The sequence below is a fragment of the Barbus barbus genome, assembly GCF_936440315.1.
Source record: "Barbus barbus genome assembly, chromosome: 6".
In the NCBI taxonomy this organism is placed as follows: domain Eukaryota; kingdom Metazoa; phylum Chordata; class Actinopteri; order Cypriniformes; family Cyprinidae; genus Barbus; species Barbus barbus.
Genome location: NC_136734.1, coordinates 24,719,590 through 24,743,475, shown reverse-complemented (window position 1 = coordinate 24,743,475; position 23,886 = coordinate 24,719,590). Strand labels below are relative to the sequence as shown.

At 38.2% G+C, this 23,886-nt stretch overlaps 2 protein-coding genes across 2 annotated transcripts in view; both read right to left on the bottom strand.

Moving 5' to 3' along the window:
• parp8 (poly (ADP-ribose) polymerase family, member 8) overlaps window positions 1–2,533 on the bottom strand; it is a 28,286-nt gene extending 25,753 nt beyond the window's left edge. The window contains exons 1-2 of the mRNA XM_079419811.1: window positions 1,894–2,533; window positions 1,323–1,377 (exon numbers count right to left, since the gene is read on the bottom strand). Coding sequence (XP_079275937.1) covers window positions 1,323–1,377; window positions 1,894–1,984 — 146 coding nt within the window. The 5' untranslated portion in view covers window positions 1,985–2,533. The remainder of the gene's footprint in view (window positions 1–1,322; window positions 1,378–1,893) is intronic.
• Window positions 2,534–9,197: 6,664 nt separating this feature from the next.
• Window positions 9,198–23,886, bottom strand: part of LOC306871801 (PDZ domain-containing protein 2-like) — a gene marked incomplete at its 5' end in the record, with an annotated part of 61,864 nt that continues 47,175 nt past the window's right edge. The window contains 12 exons of the mRNA XM_079419969.1: window positions 9,198–10,546; window positions 10,691–10,825; window positions 10,939–11,212; window positions 11,566–11,667; window positions 12,050–12,167; window positions 12,504–15,276; window positions 17,255–17,399; window positions 18,475–19,334; window positions 19,430–19,604; window positions 20,460–20,563; window positions 20,852–20,924; window positions 22,696–22,828. Coding sequence (XP_079276095.1) covers window positions 10,380–10,546; window positions 10,691–10,825; window positions 10,939–11,212; window positions 11,566–11,667; window positions 12,050–12,167; window positions 12,504–15,276; window positions 17,255–17,399; window positions 18,475–19,334; window positions 19,430–19,604; window positions 20,460–20,563; window positions 20,852–20,924; window positions 22,696–22,828 — 5,059 coding nt within the window. The 3' untranslated portion in view covers window positions 9,198–10,379. The remainder of the gene's footprint in view (window positions 10,547–10,690; window positions 10,826–10,938; window positions 11,213–11,565; window positions 11,668–12,049; window positions 12,168–12,503; window positions 15,277–17,254; window positions 17,400–18,474; window positions 19,335–19,429; window positions 19,605–20,459; window positions 20,564–20,851; window positions 20,925–22,695; window positions 22,829–23,886) is intronic.

Here is a 23,886-nt window from a genome sequence, read left to right as displayed (position 1 = left end):
TAGAGCAATGGTGTTCTTCTCATGTTTCCTTTCAGACAATATTGTGCATTAGACTCAAGACTTGAGTAAGACGAGACATGCCCACTTGACGTCAAGCTTTCACAGACTAACCCAAATCCACTCCTAACTGAAAGTACCATGAATTTCCGCTAGCAGAACGTAGTGTAGAGACAAACATTCATTCAGTAAACAAAAACCGTCAGCTTTACTTGTCCCGTCTTGTAATGTCAAGACCAGCAAGCAAATGACATTCTACAACAAATAAATAAAAAATATTTCAACTTGACATCAAAGCTCATCAAATATTCACAGCTTTCAAGCAAATCATTACCCAAATATGCCCCGAAAGTTTGACCCCTGGAGAATGACATGTAAATAAAACAACCACACTTGAACACACTGGCATTCATGATCAACAGAGCGATGAGAACATATTTCATTTCCATCAGTTGGATTCAGATTCACAGGGTTAAAAACAGCATTGTGAGCGAGAGAAATAAAGAATGAAAAGTAGATTACTTGATCTTCTCCAGAAGGCAGTTTCTTAGTGCTCCGGGTTGTTTACTAGCATACAATAATAAGTTTATTCATTTTTATGTGAGGAACACAGCAGCTAAAAATGGCTGCCTATTCATGACTGTAAAAGCGATTAGTCAATGTCTAATGTGTCAATGACAGAGTACAAGGTAATTAATTATATGTAAATACAATCTATTGTTAATCACAGTGCAGCTACAAGACTGCTTATGCTTAAGGTGGTACATATTTATCAATGCAAAGGAATTCATAATCACTGCTGACCACAGCAGAAGTGAGAAATGACAATGAAGATGAGGTTATTGTCCTCATTGATGGGGTATAATGTAAAGAGCGAACACACATGAACCTCAATCCAATTACAGCCTCTCGCATCATGACCAAAACACCTATTACACGGTCATTGTTTTATAGTATAGGTCATAGTTTTGTCACTGATTGCGCATCCTCATGTTGTTCTAAACCTCTATAACTTTCTTCAGTGGAGCGCAAATGAGATGTTAGTCAGGATGACAGCTCCACTGTCCTTTCACTTTCATTCCATCTTTTTCCAAAAATAAAAGTGAATAGATAGAGTCATTCCACCTGGCAGCATCTTTTGTTTTCCACAGAAGCAAGAAAGGTCTTTTGAACAACATGAGGCTGATAAAATGGTGGTGAAATGTTCATTTTTGTAAACCAAACACTTACAAATATAGTTAATAACTCGAAGCATAAACACAGCAGGAGTGTGGGTGTACAGCAGTTGTTTACATTCAGAGCATAGCTGGCTCGATGATATTTACCTTTTAGGTCCTTTTGAGTAGGTGAAGGTGAACGTGGAGTCGGAGAATCGAAAGTCTGAAACAAATAGACAATCAAACTTGGGGTTTTTGAACAATATAACACACTGGAGCACAAAAAAGTCCCTTTCAACAAGTGTAGTCTCCATGGCAACATCAACAGGGAATGTCCACCAACAATGAATATGGGAGAATTAAACTGATAGCTGATAAATGTGTGACGCCCAACAAGGCGTGGGCTAATTGAAAAATCATTCACATCACAAAACAACACCTGAGAGGAATGTTAATGCCTTTATTAGGATGATAAAAGCAGAATATGTGGGAGTAATAATAAAGGCAGTTTACGTTTTGCTAGGCCCTCGGTTGCAGTTGATTACTGCATAATTTATAATGTCCAGGAAAGATTCAATTGCGTACGCTGGAGCACATTAGCCACATACGTGTTTTGTGTGAAGGAGGAAATAAAGGCATCAGCAGTGAGACTGACAGCCTGGCAATTGTGTTGATTAAATCCATGGCAATTGTTAAAGGAAGACAGCTCTCTTAATAAGAAGAGACAATGGAAACTCACCAGAAAACAGGCAGTCTTTCTCTGCCTTACACCTTTGAATTACGATGTCGGCGTCTTTTTGAATCCTCTCTTGCCTTGAACACATCCCCATGAAATAACACACACTAGAATGGCTTCTCTAACTAATATTCGGCGAAACAAACGAATCCCTTCCGCTTGCAGGCACGATGGATGTGGGGAACAGTAGAAATACGTGCTTGGAGGTCTGCTGTAACAATCCCAGGTGTGTCACGCCAACCGACACCGTTTCATCTCCTCTAACAATAGCCGCGATCGCATGAGCACAGCGGAAAGCTCTTCCTCGCGACAGCTTTCATGAAGATATCACTTTTACACCGGAAGCGTCTCTCAGTCGTCCACATAACTCTTCTGCTGAACTCAACAATGGCGATATCGAAAGCTAAACCACGGAGCGAAAAAAAGACACCGCAAGGCAAGTAAAAACCAACGCGGACGTGAGCTTCAGACCGTAACGGAGGAGCTGAAGTTGCACACGGGGGAAATCAGTGTGGGAATCCTGTGATAGCATCCACGAGACGAACCCGGTGGGAATGGGAATCACAACAAGGCGGATGATGTCATGGACGTGTGTTTCTCCCCACGCGCCCTGGACCTGCCCTGTAGCCTATCACTGGCTTCTGTTTGCCATGGAATAAAAAGCCAATTATTCACTAAAACATATGTTTAATTTATCATTGTTGATTTGTAACTAAGCAGTATCACATGAACATTGTCATTTTGAGCGCCTAAGGACAAAGCACAGGAATATTTAGAACAACAGCGAGTGTGGTGTTACTTTTATACAAGCTAAATAAAAAACTAATAAAATCAAGTAACTTGTGCTTCAGACTTTGTCACCCATCAAACCACAGACTGAAAGCCGGTCTGGACTGTTGTAATCAATCAGCTGAAGCTCCACTCCAGGTTTTGCAATTCACACTCTCCTCACACTAATGAGAGAAATCCTACTCAGAGAGACTTGTGCTTGTACTGAATTTTGAATCCAGCAGATGAATTCAATGTAGCTAGTGTTGTGTTGTAATGCTATATTTGAAACAGCATCCTACAAATTCATTAAACATCATACTTTTGGGGATTTAAGTCAAAGTGAGGATATCCTAACTCTGGTAAATACAAAATATTCACAAATTTGTTCTTAAAATTTTAAAATAAGGAGAAAATGGCAGTTAAGAAAATGTGTTTAGTGTTTCGTGCATCTGTTCCCTGATTTTTCAAAAAGTTTGCACGCTTCCACTCTGCACTGCATAAACACTGACAGGTGGTGTCATACTAGGGACATGACAACCTTGGCATGTGTATCATTGGAGAAAGCCTTGAGATGTCAACTTGAATCACAATCATATAATGGCCTTGTATTTCATTGAATGCTTTCAGAGCTTAACAGTTAGCCTTGTTTGCAGATTCCATATCTGATCAGAAATTAAGCCTACCAGTTGCAAAAACATCGTGACCCCTTTATATAATAACAAATCACTCCAAAATAGATGCCTTGTTGAATATTAGCAGACAAGCAGTCACTGTATTATGTGACAAGCTGTGATGAATTTGGAATATACACTGTCACCTCAACCAAAACACATTGTTTTAACATTGCATTTTGTCTGCAGAGCGACAAAGCTTTTACCCACTAAACTGTATGTGGAATGGGTCATGCAATCAAGGGTCATGCAATCAATAGAAACACATCACAACACACTTCATCACCCTTCCCTCACTGTGCTTGCACCCATCATTCTTCTCACATTGACATTATGAACGCTGAACAGTTTCATTCCAGTCTACAATTTTCACGTCTTCTCTCACAAGGATAACTGTTTATGATAACAACAAAATGGTTTTTGATTTTGCATATTTTTTGCACATATATACTTGATGTATTGTAGAAATAGCCTAACGAGGTACATGAATATGATAATGCTGTTAGAATCACTGTACCATATTACTTCTTGTGTAAAGGCAGATTAACATGGATTTATTTTTTTTATTCATCATTGATCACATTTGATTGGTGATAAATAATAAACATAATGATATTTTTATTTGGTTGTTCTAAATTAGCATCAACCATTTGCATGAATGAACCTGAGATTGTGTTCACACCAGAGAGGAAAAGCTGTAGAGGGGCACGGTTTAGGCCACAGTAGCCCATCCAGCCTGAAGATGGATGGCTGTGTTAGTGGCACTTTGATTAACAGCTCCATCCGGACTGGCTCACCAGTCTGGAGCTGCTCCAAGGAGACCCCACTAGCCCAGCTGTGCTGAAGCAGGCAAGGCCTCAGCTGATGACTGCAGTGGCATGAAAATCCATCTTCCTGCACTGAACCTCCAATGTATTTTCCTGTGTGATTGAGGATTTAGTGCATGTTCTGATGAATACACACACAAACACACTCATCATTTTCTCTTTCACCTAAATGGCACCTCATCTCAATGCAATGTTGATGGAATCAACGCTGCTGATGTGCAATACAGAACTCCGCTAATGATTCTTCTCCGCGCCACCATCAACACATCATTCAGTGCTCCTTTCGATGATTTCACCATTATGAGGGTGATAAAAGAGCCCTGGTGAATTTCAATGCAGCATATTTTGGAGGGGAATTCTACTGATAGACCCCTCCATGAAATAAACACATACAAGATAAGTGTATGTATTTACTGCCAGCTGGCTAAAGATAAGAGGAGAATTTGTCAAAAGAGAGTGAAAACGAGCAATGTAAGCAGGTAGATAGAGAGGGGAGCAGCATTTCCTGTTTTTGTGGGACATCCCACATCATTTGAGTTGACTCCATGCTGAACTCTATTCATTAATCCTAATTTCACAGTGAGTCAAACAGTTGATCACTGTGAGTGTACATATGCACTCTGGCGCTCTTTATTATCAGGTCTGCATGCATGTTTAAGAGGCTGGATACATCCAATTTACCAGTAATCCTCTTTCTTCATCACTTTTAAAGGTTTTGCATTGGATATGTTGAGACAAGTTTGTCTTCAGCACTTAATCATTCAGCAGAATTTGCAGCAGGTCCGTTTTGGGAGTCACTCCTGCTTCAAAACTGCTTGCCTTTGAAATTTATATTTGACACATCTTTAATGTATTTGCCCTTATCAACTGCACCCACGAAATTGGCTTTTTATATGAAATACTGTAATCTTTTCATTTAATAACCTTTTTGTTTTTTTCAGGAAACTTTATTGCCCTGGTACGTAATGGGAATTATGATCAGTTATGAGTATCCTCACATTTCTGCAGGAAAGGTGTGTGTGTGTGAGGGACCTCTTTTATTCGGGTCACTTCTGCAATATTTCTGTCATGAACAACATTAGCAATCTGGAACTTGATGCCTCACAAAATTAAAAGTCTAAGGATGAAGCGATCTATGGAAAATTGTCACTTTCTAGCTTCCTTTCTTCTAAACCAATATGTTGAATGAGTGTTTAGATCCCAGATGTGCAATGAGGTCACAGTTCGATGGGCAAAGAGCCCGTCCTTAACCAGTAGGCATGTGTGTGTAATGTGTTAGCCAATTTGGGAATCATTAATTCGCGAGATGGTCTCATTTCCCTTCCCTCCCTCTCTGTAGACTGACTCTGGAATGAGACCAGCATTCCAAATACCCATGACTGTGAGTGATGTAATCCATTAGCTTAGCTTGCAGGAATCACTGTTCTGTGACACACGGTGAGGAGACAGATCTGGATGGTTCCTGATGGAGCAATACTATACAAAATGCAAGCCCAAATTGTAAAAGACTCCTGAATGACTTTTCTCATTATTTTAATAGGTTTAAGACTTTGCCTGCAATACAAATCTTTATATCAACCTCAAGAAGTCTTGATTCACATTTAAAGTTCATGGTCATCTATAAATCAGCGTGACCTTTTAGAGAGAGTCTTCATTGCTTTGTTTTAGTGAAAGCTATATTGATGTTTCTGTTCATTTCCAAGTTGAAATAAGAACAATCAGACAGCTTCAGACATGTTATTTTGTGCTACAGTATGTATAATTTTGTGTTACAGTATGTTAATATTTTGCATAATGTTGGGCATACCCTGTTGAAAAAAACAGCATACTTTATGCTGGTTAGGTATGTTTTGAAGCATTGGTTTGAGCTGGTTTAAGATGGTCGTGTACTAGTCCATAGCTGGTTAGCTCCTGCTCAGGACCAGCTTATAACCAGCTCATGACCAACTAAGGACCAGCTTAAACCAGCTGCCATGCTTCAAAACATACCTAACCAGCATATGCTGTTTTAGGGTATGCATTCTGAGGTAATAGTTTATTCCAGTGTTTGATTTATGGTCTTGTATACTAAACAATTTCACTATAACAATTTGGGTCATCACTTGATGTTAACTGGTCATGAATTCAACTGAAAACCACTGGCCTAGAAACATACATAGCCTGTGTGCTTACATATCAAAACCTTATAATTCTCACCATGTAATTCCATTTGGAATGCACAAATTACAGAAATGTAATTAAAAATACTTCAAAAAGTGTCAGCACTGCATTGTTTTTTGTTTGTTTTTTTTGTCTAAAAAATAGTCCTTGACTTTCATCGTGTAACCAAAAGGTCAAAATCTGAATAGAAAAACTGGCTTTATATGAGGTTCTGAGGACCAAAGAAAGCACATCAAGAAAAAAATAAGAGATTTTATAGAAAGTTAATTTGCAGAATGACAGAAAAGTCTTTCTTTGAAAAAGGAACAAAGAAGATTGAGTGGGGGCACAGGACTCCCAAGGGGGAGGCATAAAGTCAACTTCACATGTTAGATTACTTCAAAGCGTGAGACAGTGGAATGGAAAATTTCAAGTGCTGTTTCTATCTAGAGTATTTTGAGCTTAGCAGTGGAAAAAAAAAACAAGTTACTTTTTGAAGTTTGTTAGTTTAAATGATTAACGTACTCATTTACTGGTGGTGGTAAAATCACGCCATGCTAAAAACAAGCCTTTAACAAAAACAAAGATGTTAACAAACTAGTTTTTCTTTCTTTCTTTTTTATGTCATTATCGACAACATTCAGTTTTCAAACACTTTTATATGTGGAATAATAAAGAAATACTTTTTACATTTACTGTAACATTAGTTCCTAATAAGTGAATTTGTGACATAATAATGCAAAAAAAATTGTATTAAAATTAAAAGCAAAATAGAAGAATTTTGTCTAATGGTCTTTTGGACCCCCTTAATGAGCCTACTCACTTTTTCCATTCTAACTGTCCGGTTAAAGAGTTTGAACTCACCCACACAGTTACCATTTCTTCTCTTTGTTTGACGTGTAAACGTCACATCCAAAAACAAGGTTATCTATCAGAGGTTTCGCTGCAGTCCTTACAAAAAAATGCATAAATCTAAAACCACACACACACACACACACACACAAAATAATGTATATTTTTAGAGTTTGAAGCCCAGGTGTGATATGTCACGCTTTCTTCTGCTGACTGGTATTTCACACTGTTTTTGTGGCTTTTGATCACATGAACGCTAAATGGAGAACAGGGAATGGTTGAGAACTGAAACTGTGACATTTTAACAAGTGTCAGCTCATTTTTAATTGACAGTTGAACTCATGTAGCCTCAGGCTATGCAAATCTGCAATAGTTTTTCTCCTTACATTTTTAAATGACAAAAGTGCCATCATTATCATTGTTCCAGAGAACAAACTGAACATACAGGTTAGGGATTTCTCTCAGCTGACAGAATTTGATGAAAATGTTTTGTCAGTTATCTGTAGGCTAGGTAACTAGCAAGGCCTATTGTGTTTCATAAATGTAGAGCTCTTGTATCAGTTTTTCTCATACCGTCATCGATACCTGGGAGGATCCAGTATTTGTAATATTTATGTTTTTGTTTACTAACTGTTGTTACGATGGTTACGTCAACCTGTGTATTGTGATAGCCCTGCAGATTCTGTCTGCTGGCAAAGAGAAACCAGCTACAACTCTGACAGTCACAACAGCTGCAGTTTCCATGTTTAGATCATTTTGCAATGGCTGAATCCTAGAAAGACATTCACAGAGAACAGAGGCGTATTATGAGGAGATTGATGTCTGCCAGCCATTACTGAACTCTTGGCAGGTAGAGTGAGGTGGTGGCGGTTCCCAGGAGACTGTGGCCACCATCTGGACTGGAAAGAGATGCAAACAATTCCCCCTTCACGAAGCCTGTGTGCCGTTGTGCTCTTGCATTAATATGTAGAAAAAAAGTGAAACTGGAAAATTATATTGTGGTAAATGTTCTAACCAGTCTGATTTAGAGGCATAAATATAACCAGCATTTTGTTTTGTCTGTGTAAATGTGTCCTTAATCTGATGAAAAGGATGAACTGCTCTCCACAAAAATAACATGTCCATTACATTCTCTTTATCATCCATTATAAGAGGATGCTAACTATGTCCAAAATTGCAGCAACAATCTGGAGAAAATCTCTATCTACTCAAATAAATGCTGTTCTTCTGAACTGTTCTGAACTTCATCATAGAATCCTCAAAGTGTCAGTTTCCACAGAAATATTACTGTTTTCAATTGATAATAATAATAGTTTCTTGAGCACCAAATTTGCATATTACAATGATTTCTGAAGGATCATGCGACACTGAAGACTGGAGTAATGGCATCTGAAAATAAACAAATTCTATTTTAAAATATATTAAACTAAAAAACAGATTTTTTTTTAAATTGTAATAACTTTTCACAATATTACGGTTTTTACTGTATTTTTTGATTGAAAAAAAATGGAGCTTTGCTGAGCATTAGAGACCTAAAAAGCTTAAATTCCCCAAACATTTGAAAATAGTGTAAATTTAATAATTTTATAATGATTAAATATGTTGAATATTATAAGGAATTGCATGACACAAATGCTATATTCAAGTCAGAGCCAGGTATGAAAAAAATTACGGTCAAAGAGGCAAAACAATTATTTGTGATATTTGCAGTGTATCAAACTTTTACAAAAACATCCTCAAACTTTTATGGATTTATACTCTAAATGAGCATTTGCATTGACTAATTGAGCCGTTGATGTCTATGAAAGTGTGTTGAGCACCAAACACCACTTCAGTCCATTGTGCCTCTCATTAAGAGCAAGTGGTATTCATTAATATGGATATAAGAAATGAACAACAAACAATAACAACACAGTTACCAAGGCAGCTAGAACAACTAAAATCAAACAAAGATTTGCAAGGACTTGCATATTAAATGGATGACTCATCCCAAAAAATGAGCTCTGACAGGCAATATCGGTGCATGATTAAAATGAATAGCACATTTAAAAAATATCTGATGTCTTTATTCACAAGGGCAGAACAAAAAGTCAGATAGACATAAGAAATATTCATGATTGCTTTTTTCATATAAGCTATAGTTAATACACTTGTGCTTAATACTCAGCAAATTTAAATTACAATAAAATGAGTGGGAGCCTCAATATTTACCCAAAGACAATTCAAGTAAAACAAACATCACTGATATATTTTTATCAGGGAGACAACTCTACTGAAAGTCTCAGATGGTAAACATGACAATATTCACAGCTGAAAGAATATGATCGAACGTAACCAAAAGACCTGAAATGTCATGATTCTAATTAAAGTGTGCTAAGGTGACTTTTTCAATCTATGATTGTATTTTAAATGTTAATAACCAGATTGAATTCAAGTATTTAAAAGTGAAGCATGTGTAAACACTGTGGCTCTGTCACAGCCTTTTTTTTTTCTTTTTTTTGTCGTTGTCGTCATCTTCCCGTTTTTCTGTACAAGGGCCTGACAGATGGGGGAGATAGGAGTGTTTGGGAAATGTTTTACAAACCTATTTGCTACACACACTTTAGCTTTAAGATAAAATAAGTCAATACCAAAACCCCACAAAAATTGCAATCATCAAAATCAACAATAAAAATACCGGTAAATTACTGTGATAACAGGGAAAAAAAATCAATTCCACAAATCTATTTTAAAGTCATAAACCAGTTCAAAACAAAAGCTCATTTTATGATTCACAGAGTTTGATATCCATGTTGATATACTGTAATCCATTCGATTAAGCAGAGTGAACACACTCTTTAGTGGTCTGCATCGTCACCATCTAATCATAGCTATAAGTATAAACCAATTTTCACAATATTGTAATTAAATTATATTATACAAGGGAAACAGTTATTACCATATAATTTAGAATTCTTACAATTAGGCTTAAATGTCTTCAAAAAGTCATAAAGCACAAAGTCTGTGAGATACAAAGTTCAAAGATACTAAAAATACCTCGAGCCCGCATATGTGAGTCTACCACAAATCTGCAGAAGCATCGGTTTGTATAAAAATCAATGTGCAACAAATTCTTCATCATAGAGATCCTGTAACAAAAATATAAAAAGAATGCAAGGTCTATGTACAATGAGAGTCCACCACAGTTTGGCATCTCACAAACGTGCAACACGTGCAGATAGATCAGAGGTCATACTGAAGTCCTGGGTTTTCTAATGACTAACTGGACGGGACCCTCAGACACTGTTTTAATGATGTTCCAGGCATCGTAGTGCATAAGACCCTGCAAAGACCTGCCATTGACGGCTAGAAGTTCATCTCCGACATCAATGACCCGGGACTGTTCAGCGGCTCCTCCTGAGTGGTGACAAAGAACACATAATCACAAAACTTCGCATTCTTATTGTGCTCGGAGACAAGCTAAGCTTTCTCTTGATACACAGGTTACACACTAGTCTTCCCCCTAGTGGACATCTTTAAATGTTCGAGTAGAGCACTCACCACAGAAAACGCGTTTGATGTAAAGTGGTCGATCTCCATGGGCAGATGCTTTGCCTCCGTCTAAACTGAACCCTAAACCGGCTGTAGTCTTCTGTAACTCTACACTTAAAGCCCCGTCTGGCCCCACTTCCACACCTACAACACACGAGAAGCCAATTAGGAACAGAAAACGGTATGTACTCCATTGTAAAAATCCAAGCTAATAAATTAAAGACTGATAGCAGGTGACAATGACTCCAGATACACACTTGTTGTATGTTCTCTGATGCTGTCTCTATGCCCTGGAGTTGGACAAATTCCAGTCTGAAGGGGAAGTTCTTGTCTAGGTGATGTTGGCTCAGTGTTCTTGCCCTTCTGGATGATCACTAATGCCTGCTTTGGCAGTCTGGTCTGATGAAGGCAGGACAGCGCCTCTGCGTGTGTGATACCACTCAAGCTGGTGCCGTTTATTGACAAAACTCTGTCTCCTCTGTGAATGGTACCTTCAACGCCTGCCACTCCTCGAGTGAACACCCGATGGACCTATGACAAAGAAATATGGATTAAACTTAGTTTTAGAGGGTAACTGAATTTAATCTTATTTGACTCTATATGAAGAGTTTATTTGCATAAACAAATAACTTTATTGTGTTAGCTGTATTTTTTTTTTGTTATTTTTTCTTAATCAAAATAACCTGCAGTTGACTGAGATGAAGTTTGATTGAGTTATCTGTTTTGCAAATGAACTCTTCATATGTTACTACTGGTTCCTTTGAAAACCACAAGGGGGAGATAATGTGTAATTAGAAATGTTACTGAAAATAGCTACTGATTTTTCATTTATTTATTATTTTATTTCAAAAAGGTTTCAGTTTTGCTTGAACAAACGCACTTACAGTAATAGATTTCTGCTCCAGATCTACTCCTCCGGCGATGCTGAAACCCAGTCCAGATCCTTGCTCTTTGGTTAAGATCACAAAGTAAATGTCATCTTTAACCTAAATAAAAAGATTTGTGCAAGACTGGTTAACTTTTTTGAAATCAAAAGAAAAATATATACAGCTATAAATAGGGTCCATAAAAGCTATGACTGTTCTGTTAGAAAAACAGTGATAAAAAGAACAAAAAAGTGACAGTTAAAAAATGTGAAGCTTTATAAATATTAATAAGCCAAAACAAAAGCATTTCTTTAACTGCTATCTGAAGGCATATCTTCACCATTCTTTAAAAAGAAACATCAGAAAATACCAGATCATCTTTATACTTAAAATATTAGCTTTCTAAATAGACTTTAAAACAATATGATATGTAAACAAATCATTTTGAATACCATTTTTGGAACATGAAAAATACTGTGAAGCCTGAGACATGATAAATTACCTCTGAAAGAGTGCTTGTTTCCTGTATGAGACTTGTCACATCCAATTTGATTGTGAGGGAACACAGAACATCTTGCACTTTATTTTGGTCCAAATGAGAAGATTCAAGATCTTTCAAACTGTTGGAGAAAAACAACACCAATATCAGTTGTAACACTGTTTTTTTCCTAGTCAGCAATGTGAAAATATTAACAACTAATGGTTGCTAAATATACTGGATGAAGCTTTCATCAGTAACATTTGTGCAGTGTCACACAACACAACTTAAATAAAAATATCATATGTGCTGATATGTGACCCTAAAGCACCACTAAAATATAAAAACCATAATAAAACTTAAAAAAATTAAATGCTAAAATAAAAAAGGCAAACTCAATCAAGTAGTCTGCTGTTGTAGGACTAGTAAACTGTTGAAATCTTTTTTCATTGCACATTATAAACTGGTCTTCCCTCACCTTATAGACCAGCATGAGAGCCCTGTGATCTGGCCTTCATATTGGTCCCCATTGGTTGAACCAAGAACCCCAGCATCAACACTTCTCATTCTGGTCACCACGGTGCACTGCAGGTTGTGTGATGCTGGGTCTATAGACCTGCAAGGGTAGATTTCCAGCTCTGTCTTAAAGATCACATTTCCAGGGTTACTGGTGAAATCCTCAGTACACAGCTTGTCCAGTTCAGGCATGCTCAGTGCCTTTATCTCTCTCAGTTTGGAGCGCGACAGGCCTCCATGTGCGCGGGCATTGCGGGAGCGCAGTACTGGTGGTGTGTGTACAGCAGGCTGGTTCACAGAGGCCTCATTTCTCACCTTCTTCATAACAGCTTCTGTGGTTTGGTTTTGAGGAGTTGATTCAGAGATGGTGACAACTGAAGTGGAAGATGAATTCTGTGGATACGGTGGAGATGGGGTTGAGCTCAAATTACCTACACAAGAGCTGAAACTCCTCCTTAAAGAACGGCTGTCACTGGACTGACTGCTAACAGATCCAGCATACCCAGATAACCTCCGGTTCAGAGGTGGCTTTGAGATATTAGCGTAAAATGGTATGTCTATACACTTTATGACAGATCGATCAAAGCTGGCCAGATTCTCAAAGGACTGGATTCTTTGACGAACTGAGAAGGGGTTTGGGTCAAGTGACCCACTAATGTCTGTAGAGCAGCTCCTGCGGTCTAGTCCCCTCAGGTACAGTTTGGATATGCTTGTTTTGAGACTAGAAGCAGCATCTTTATTATTTGAGTTCCTGAGGAGATTTTGTTCTTGGCCATTGCAAGAAGTTTCATTTGATTTATTAGTACCGTTATGGTGAGAACAAACAGATGAAAAATTAGTTGATTCTAATGGGACAGCGTGTCTTCCGAGAGAGGAGTCTGAATTCGATTCCTCCCACTGGACTCGATCAACCGACATCGAGGCCAAGTTTAAATGGCTTGCATTCCCAACTTCCTTGCGTGCCAGCACAGGTGTAGATGATGAAGAGGATGAAAGTCGTACCTCAATGAAAGTTCTTTGAGTGTTGACGACAGTGACCTCTGATTTTGAGACTTGCTCCTTTAGGTCCGAGACTTTTTCCTTCTTGGAAGGCTTGAGTTCTTCTTTGGTGGTGTTGATGGAATTTGTCTTTAAGAAACTGGACACAGTTGGTTGGTCAGTTTTACAAGAAGTAACCCTGATCTTCTCAGATGTTCTGGTGGATTTAGGGCTACCAGTTGGTGTGGTTCTTTTAGAGAGAAGTTTAGGAGACTGAGTTGGGGAGCTGAGAGCTTTTTTCTGTCCTGGACTTTCCACCCTTGGCGTTCTAGAGACGGACTGTTCTTGGTCTTTGGATTTACTCTTAATACTAAGACCCTTAAGTTTAGAAGAGGTATTTGACTTTTTATCATCAAATTTGAGTCTACTTCTCTGCTGGGGAGAGATAGGGGTATCATTAGAGGATTTAGTTCCCAAAGATTTGACACAATAAGAGGTGGATTTACTCTGGGTTTGGGAAAGTGAGGATTTCAAGTCAAGTATAGGATGAACTTTCTCTCTCTCCTTGTCTTTTGGAGCAATTGTAGAGGAGGCCTGCCCACTAGTTTTGCCATTTAATGCCTTGGGCTGTGATACAGTTGACCCCAGTGGCACTTGCCCAGTATTGAGTTTCTCTACAGACAGAGATGCATCTGAGAGCAACTTAGTTGTCCTCTCTTGACTTCCTGGGGTGACGTGACTAATGCCCCGAGTAACAGCGGGGTAAGGGACACCTGTTGGTGTCTGGCAGACTTGAACAGATTTTGAAATGGTTTCACATTTTTCATCAGTGTTGCAGTTTGATGGTGTTCTCTGAGATGCACACAATGCCTCATGTTGTGTGGGAGTGTGTCCACTCTCCCCATTTAGGAGATCATCATCTGAAACTTGAGGGCAAAGTGGATCTGGTAACTTAAAGACAGAATGATTCTCTTTCAAATCCTTGTCTTGCATTGTGAGTGACAGAGGGTTGTGGAGATCCATACTAGCAAGTATGCCTCCACTAGCAAGACTGTCAACAGTATGGCAATTGGCCATGCTTTTTCTATCTGGTAGAGAGCTGCCCTCTGATTGGCTGAATGCAGGCTGACTGACAGTGCTGTAACAGAGCTCAACCTCTTCCTCATCTGAGTCAGTGTCCTGAGGACCCTCACAGTGACCTTGAGACGACTCTACTTTGAGAGTACTGTCTGCAGAGTCACTCTCAGAGTCACTATCTTCCACCAGACTGTACATACCTGGTTTCTCTCCATGTCCTTTCTCTAGAGGGACAATGTCCTCTCCCAGATTACAAAAATTCCTTGAGTAACTATTTAAAAACGTCTTTCCTACAGGAAGATGGCAAGTGTTGTTCCCCACATCTAGAGCAGAGAAATCCAGAAGGTTAGGTTGCGATTGCGCTGCAGTCCCTCTGTCGTCTACTTGACTGCACTCTTCTGTTCTTGCTCTTGCTTCTGTGGAATCCAAGACACTTCTGTCATTTTCTTTGCTTTCTGCTGAGTTCAGTTCAGTTATGACATCATCAATATTAGTGACGGGAATGCTGTTGCTGTGGATTTCTAATGCCTGTTTCGCAGTTGTTTCTGATGGAAGCCTTCCTTGGGCTGCAACAATAGTTTTGTCCATATTATTCCTTTCTTCTGGAGGTCTAGGTGTCTCCATTTTAGACGAGTCCTCACAGCCAGAAGACATAATCAGGCTAGAAAGTCGATCTACAGCTGCAAATATGGACAAAATACACTATGGTTACACATTATATCATATTCAGTTGATCAACACGATTCATCACATCAGTTTGCACTTCAAATCAATAATAGGCAGTTAAAACATGTCAAACAGAATCGCTGGATATGACGACGTTCAAGATAAATCCTACCATACAAATGCACCACTGAAGCCTGCGAGACAAGATACAAATTGCCTGTATTATAAATCAACGTACCGTTGGAAACCTATTTCATCTAATCCTTTCCATTCTCCTACAAATATGTGTAGCAAATTATACTAAAAGAAACCCAGATCATTACCATTGCAGTTCATTTCATAGTCTGATATTTCACTGATTCTGTTATTCATTAATGTTGTTCAAAGAGAAAAAGGTGAGCATACCCAGGGATTGATGGGACACAAAGTGAAAGGCACAAAGAGAAAGGATGTTTGTATTGTTTCCAATGATGTACAACTGGCATCCTGGAGGCATATTTTCTAAGACTTTGCTCAGTTTTATCTGAAGCTGACACCTCTGAATATTCCATTCACGATACAACAGACAAATGTAAAATATGTAACATTTCCTGAAATACTGAATGCATTCAAAGGGTATTTTACAGGGCATGACTGAAAATGGTAGACCTGGTGGTACATTCAACATGATGGAGTGCATGTTATTCTAAACATCATGCACACAGCTGATAAATGCTCATATTTACATAAATGCATATGAGCATATGCTCTAATGTAACATACAGTATAAACATCAGATGACGGCAGGTATAGACAGACAGACACATATTAATACAATATATAACAGTTGTTTCTTGAGGTTATTGCTCTGCATAATGAGATTCAAAAGATCTCCTAGTAACAAATGTTTTGACCAAAGTTTTATGAATGTGGCAATCAGAGCAATAACACCAAATCTAGATTCTAATGTACTAACGGCCTCTAGGAAGCATTAGCGCTGTTACTCTACACATCTACGGTGGCTACGGTAGTAAAGTAATCAATAATCACCATTGACAAATAGCCAGGAGCCTGCAGTTCCCTTTGAGCTGGTGAAGGGTACTGCCAGAAAGGGGAAGCCTGTAATACTCTTTTCTCTTTAAGGCAGCATGGGAAAAGACAGACTGATCTCTTTATTGCAGCGGCAATTCTACCCGTGCTTACAATATATTGTGAAGGATATATTATAAAAGACCTGTTTATCCTGTTATATTCTGATATATTGTTTATACAATTAGGAAACAGCTTTAAATCAGCTGGAGCACTACAGCCTGCGGGAAGGGAGGAGGGAATGTGGATAATACTTTAACAAGCCTTCTAGAGCAATATGACACTATACGTAACACAACATTGACTACTATTCTTGATCATAGCAAATTCATATGTTGATTATTAGATTGTCCATGATTGGGACCAGTATCAGTACAGTTACTATTGTAGTGTAGTGTAGAGAAGATATTTAATTAAATAAGGGAAAATATCTTGTGAGGTTATACAATTGTTAAACCAAAAATGAAATCCTTTATGTTGTTCCAAACCCATTATGATTTTATTTCTTCCACAGAGCAATGAACAGAGACAACAAGGATGCAAAAGCACCACAAAATCAGTCCATACGAAATGAGTACTATTAGAAGTTATTTCTTTTGTGAGAGAAATCATATTCAACTAGTTTTATGATAATGTTATGGTGAATTTCTCTTTTTTTTAAGCTTGAAATGTCTGAAGCTTGAAACGAGTGAGACTGCAAAAATTTCTCCTTGTGTGTTCCACCGAAAAAAGAAAATCATACGGGTTTGGGACAATATAAGTGTGGGTAAATGATGAGAGTTTTCATTTTGGGGTGAACATTCTTCTTTTGGAACATTTAAATGAGCAGACACGCATGGGAAAAACTCATCAGCAAAGCTAATATCGACTTCTCATTGGTTAACTCCAGAAAGCAATCGATACAGTATGCCGGCTGCAACTCACCTGAGACTGGCTTCTTTATCTCTAAGGTCAATGTGATTGGCAGGTTGTGCATGAGGTCACAGATCTCCTGATAGGTGGATGTACACACAGGGGTGTCACCAATTGTTACAATCTCATCACCAACGCTCATCTTCCCTGAGGCTTCCTGAAGGAACAGACATGAAAGAAATGGGTGAAATTAATTCCTCAGATTTATTCTGGAGATATCTCATCCATGCCTCCAAGCACAACCAGCTGTCCGACACAAAGTGTTATATAATAAACAGTGAGGATGGGAATCGTGAAGAATTTAACAATTCTGGTACCTTAACAGTTCCATTAACAATTCTTTCAGTCTTTTAGGGAAAGAAAGATATAAATAAATAGAAAATAAATACATAGGGGTGCCATAAATGCAATTCAGTAATTTGTCTTAACTATAAATCAAACATCAATAATAAAAAAACAAAATGCGGGGTCACACTTTATTTTAAGGTCCAATTCTTGCTATTAACAAACCATTAACTATGACTTTTGCCTCAATAAACTCCTAATTTGTTGCTTATTAATAGTTAGTAAAGTGGTTGTTCAATTTAGGTATTAGGTAGGATTAGGGATGTAGAATATGGTCATGCAGAATATGTGCTTTATAAGTACTAATAAACAACCAATATGTTAATAATAGGCATACTAATAAGCAACTAGTTAATAGTGAGAATTGGTCCCTATACTAAAGTGTTCCCAAATGTGGTAACATTTTTCATTCATTTTTATGAAATTCTACATATGCATGTGCATATTTAGTTACTCATTGTCATGTGTACAACCAGCCTGTAATTAAACTGAGATCTCACAGTTGTGAACGGTTTCTTTTATTTATTTATTTTTTTTAACAACACAGACTCATTAAACTTGTTTATTTGGGAACCAGACTTTACTGGTTACATTATATAAATTTAATTCACAAAAAAATTCTCATGAAAGTCATTCTTTTGCAGTTTTGCTGTTTTAAGCTATAGATTCAGTAGTCATGTTGTGGCACCACTGAATCAGTAATGCGGGGCTACTCTGTCAAAGTATTTTAGTATAATATTCAGTTTGCATTGGTGAAAGAATGAACATGTGAAAACCATCAACAGAACCAAATGTCTTTTGGTTCTGGTCATTTCTTTTTAAAAGTCTATTTCTCTTTCAGCCCTAGTTGAATGTTTAAAATCATTTTCCAACAATTTCCAACCTACCCTTTCCGCAACACCTCCCGGTCTCAGCCCTGTGATCAGCACCTTGAGTGGAGCAGACTTAATCTCCAGATCCAGACCAAAAGACTCAGTTTTACTACGCTGGAGCACTATTGTCTCAATGGTGCAGACCCCTGCTAACTCGCTGAATTCCCCCTTCTTGCAGTGCAGCATCCTGCAGGGCGGCCGTGTGCTGTTCTGTGTAACCTGGGCAGCTGTTGCCGGAAGTAAAGTTTGTTCTTCACCCTTGGCTCTTTGTGGAGGATTGGGGCACTCAATGCTCATCATGCTCTTGACACGAGTCACGGCTTTGTGCTCCAGCTTGGGTGAGCGTTTGACCTCCTGCCCTTCTCGATGGGGCTCTTTTTTGACGCCCAGGTTGGTTTCTCCGGCTGCCTCTATACAGCGAATGGGCATGAAGGGAGATTCTGCACCAGGCGGGCCACTAGGTCCTTCCTCAGATTCGAGAGAGCTGCCGTAGAGCGGAGTGGCTGGTTCGCTGCCGATCTGTCTATGGCTCTCACTGCTATCCTGGCTTTCATCATCGACCTCGAGAGATGACGTGGCTATTACAATACCAGAGTCTTCCTCTTGGTGGTGGTGGCCGCCATCCGAGATCCCGTGAAGGCGGCGACGGAAAGGGCCACTGTCCTCTTCAAGGACGGTTTCGTCGTCGCTAGGCTCATCCTCATAGCAGATGACCCGACGCTGACGAAGAAGTGGGCTGCGAACAGAACTCGGACTGCTTCCCACGCTGGCCTGTTGGGGTGTGTCTGCGGTGCGACCAGGCCCTCCAGAGGCTTTACAACATTCTGGGGTTGTGGGACTACTGTCTGAACCTCTATAGGAGCAATCCTGATAGACTGTTATAATAAGAGAACAAAAAAAACATACGCTCTGGTGATAAACTGTTTCTTATATTTTTATCAACATGACACTTTAGATTCTGTAATGTTACCATGTGGCTGAGGTGCTGCTGATTCCTCCATAGATGTATTACAGCTCCTGCTACTATGCAGCATGTCGTCATCACTGGATCCCATCGCCATGGTCTCAGAAAGGGAAGAATGGCTGGGTACATCGTGAACTGAGAAATACTGAGAGAGCTCTGCCTCTGAACTCAACGAGCCTTGCTGCAGAGTCAGATGAAGATATAAAATTAAAATCTTTCTGAAGATCAACAACATTAAAGGGATAGTTCAGCCAAAAATGAAAATTCTGTCATTAATTACTTACCCTCATGTTGTTCCAAATGTGTAAGACCTTTGTTTATCTTCGGAACACAAATGAAGATATTTTTGATTAAATCCGAGAGCTTTCGGCATAGACAATAACGGAACTTAAATATTTTATTACAGTTGAACCACTGATGTCAAATTGACTATTTTAAAGATGTCCTTACTACATTTCTTGGCCATAAAACATGGCAGTTATGTTGCTGTCCATGTAGGGTGAGAAAGCTCTCGGATTTCATAAAAAATACCTTAACTTGTGTTCTGAAGATGAACGAAGGTCTTGCGGGTTTGGAACGACATGAGGGTGAGTAATTATTCACAGAATTTTTATTTTTCAGTGAACTAACCCTTTATAGTGTGCATACATTGGTCAAAAAAAGTATTTGGATGCTTAAGTCACACTTAAAAATGTTACTGTCACAAAATACTAAAGCAAGTGGCTTGTGCAAATAAACCATGCTAGATTTTCTGGATTTTATGGAACTAACTCCCTTTCAGACCTTCATTTTTCCTTTTCATTTTTCACTGTTTGCTTGAAAAGTGTGCTCTTACTATATGTCTTTAAGTAAATACTACTTAGTTTGGTATTTTGTTATTTCATGCAAAGACATAATTTTTATCTAATTTTCAGCACTTGTCTCTTTGTACCTAAAATACAATTAAAATGAAGTAAAGTTTTATGGATTTGATCAATTCTAAGCTTATTTTCTCTTGACAAGTTGAGACCTCTGTAGACTAAAGCCTCTAGTTTACCCTGCTGGCTGGCTCAAGGAATCTCTTCATGGTCCAGCTGAGAGCAGGATTACCCTCACCCTGCTTGACTTTAACAGTGGGAGATGGACTCTTCGACGGCAGGCCTGTGAAAGAGAGCACAAAAGAAAATGACAGTAAAAAAAAATTGTTGTATTTCTTGCTGAGGTTCAAACCACTGATCTCCAGTTATCTAATCAGAGAATACAGCTGCATCAGAATTTCAAATCAAATATTTGGAACTTGATATGAACTTAATAAATCATAGCCAAAACAGAGCTTTTCAGAATTTAACTAATATATATTTTTTCAGTAAAACCTATAAACTAAACCCTGTGACTTTTACAGCCCTGAGAAAAGTGGACAGTCAACCCAAAACAGAACAGGCAGTTTACCGAGCATGTGGGAAGAATGACTATCTCTGTGAGTGGAGCGAGTGATCACTTCATCCATCTCCTGTTCAGACACCTGAGGGTGAGAGACCATGATACAAAACACTCAGCCATTGAATCTTACGAACCATGGAAAAATATGGTATATCCTAAGCTTCAGTCTTAATTAAATATCAAATATAAAGTATCATATCTTGATGATTGTTTACCTTAAAATGAGGCAAATGACAAAATATATTTTCTGACCAGCAGGCGGCACTGTGATTTAAGCAGAGTAAGCTGCCAAGAATCTTCTTTATCATTCGGTTTTATTTTACTTTAAATGTAACCTTAAATAACCATTTTTATGTCTTACCTTACAATCAATGAGATGCATTTTTATTAAAATAATAATAAACGAATAACAATAAAAATACAAACAATGAGAATTTCAGACATCAAACTAAAACATTCACTGAGAAAACATTAAGAAATGTGTGATTCTGTTTCTGGTATTTCATATTAAAGAATACTAATTACATTTGAACAATGTGAACCATTTAGCCTAGTTGTTTTGACACCACACTTTGAAGCACTCTGCTACAGGCAGATCCCAGTTTGCCTTTATACAACTCTGCAAGAAAAGGCCTGACTGACTCGAGATGAGATCAGGTTTTGCCAGATCTATTTCAGTTTACTTTTATTGTTGACTTCAATACAGGTCTTTCTCAACTCAAAAGAATCGATCAAATGTAACATAATAAAAGAAACACTCAACATCTGAGTGCAAAAACAGATACTTCACGCCACATGCACCTGTATGGCAAAAACACGCTTAAAAACACTGCTGTCTTTAACAACAAATCCACCCAAGGAAAACTTTTCCAGCTCCTCTGTGTCTGAGCCATGGGCTAAATATGCATTTATGCCCAGACAAAAAGTTGGACTTTAAAGTCTATAGGAACATATATCTAAAAAAATAAATGAATAAATAAATATCTATAAAATTACATGTCAGGTGCTGATTTAAGTAATTAATGACCCTTTAAGAAAAGCTTCTGACCTTGTGTCACATGGTAAGTGTTAAGCTAGTCTTAACATTGCTCTGCACATGGCACATTAGCACTGCCTCTCATTTATCAGGCCGAGAGAACAGTCAGCATATTCTAACCACCAAAATCTCCCGCTGTACCCAACCCCAGCCACATTTCTCAACATCTTGATTCATTAGTTGGATGAAAACCAAGTTGTACCAGCACAAGGGGAAGAGGAATGTTGTTTACTTTTTGTCAGGCTTCAATGATTCATGCTAGGAGCAAATTACAACTTAACAGGTGGATGGTGCTTTTGATTTCCACTTGCAGCAGTCTGGCAGAGGAAGAGGCCCTTGTGACTGAAGGAGTGTGACCACATCACCACACCAATGCTTGGGATTATTTATTCATAAGGGGTGGTTACATTATTAATATTTCTATGGACATTAAAATATTTAGTTTTCATGGAGCATTAACTCTAAAAAAAAGTTGCAACTTCTGAACTAAATTATTTGAACAATGTCCTTAGTACCTTTCTGGATTTTGAACGTGTCAGTTGCATTGCTGTCTATGGAGAGTTAGAAAGCTCTCGGATTTCATCAATTTCATCTTAATTTGTGTTCCTAACATGAACGAAGGTCTTATGGGTTTGGAATGACATGAGGGTGAGGAATTAATGAGAGAATTTTCATTTTTGGGTGAACTTTCTCTTACACTACCATAGATTCTTAGTTGTTAATGAGATGATAGTTTGTAAATACGGTAATTTCTATACTGAGGCTAAATAAGATACCGTGGTGGGGCTCCACATGTGTGTCTGTGTTCGGCTCTTACTTTGGGGTTTGGATGTCGGCTGATGATGAGGCTGACTGGGCCAGGTCCACATTCACTCAGGATAGCATAGGCTTCACTCAACGCTGCGTATCTCAGGCTCGCAGAGTCCACCTCCAGGAGCTGGTCTCCTCGACTAATACACACATACACACATTAGTCATCAATATCATGAACATATAGGCAAGGCAAATTTATTCATGTAGCACAATGTAATTTAAACTGTTTAATAGTGAAAAAGAAATAAAAGCTTCATTTCGCTTTAAAAATTATTTTTAAAGGGAAGAAGTATTTTCAACATTCATAATAAAGGTAAGAAATTTTACTTGAGCAGCATAACAGCATATTAGAATGATTTCTGAAGGATCATGTTACACAGACGACTGGAGTAATGGGCTTTGCAATCATAGGATTAAATTACATTTTAAAATATAATAAAATCTAAAATGGTTATTTTAAATTGTAATAATATTTCACAACATTACTCTGTTTTTACTGCATTTTTGATCAAATAAATTCAGCCTGGGTGAGAATAAGAAGTGAGAAACTTTCAAAAACATTTAAAAAATCTTACCAACCACAAATTTTGAATGATAGTGTAAACTGGCACATTTTACATTCATGCTTTCAGCCTGGACTTAAATGTGGATAACGCTACAGGACATCTGATATTTTCTGGAAACTGGTTCCATCGTGGGTGGCATAATAACTTAAAGCGGTCTCACCATGTTTGGAGTGAACCTTACATATTTTTATCCGACTCAATCCTAATGAATTAAGAGATTTATTAGGTTTATTTTCAACAAGCACATTTGAAATATATTTAGGTCTAGACCATTGAATAATACACATCACATGATGGGAATTACTGTTGATGTATGCAATCCAAGGGTATTTTAAGTGTCAACCCAATTGCATTCGTTGTAAAAATAGACATGCCTGAAAGTGTATTACAGCCTTATCTTTCCCTTCAGACAGCTGCAACCACTTTGACAACTAGATCTAACATTCAGGACCACAATCTCCTGCCATAAAGACCCCATTCATGGCTTTCTGGCTCTTTTTACACATTCTTTTTCAGTCTGAGGTGTTTCATCTAAAAAGCAGCAAGCACACACAAACTCTAGCAAATCACAAACAAAAACGCAGACAACAAAGAACAAATGAGGTTTATTGATGTTTTACACATTCAAA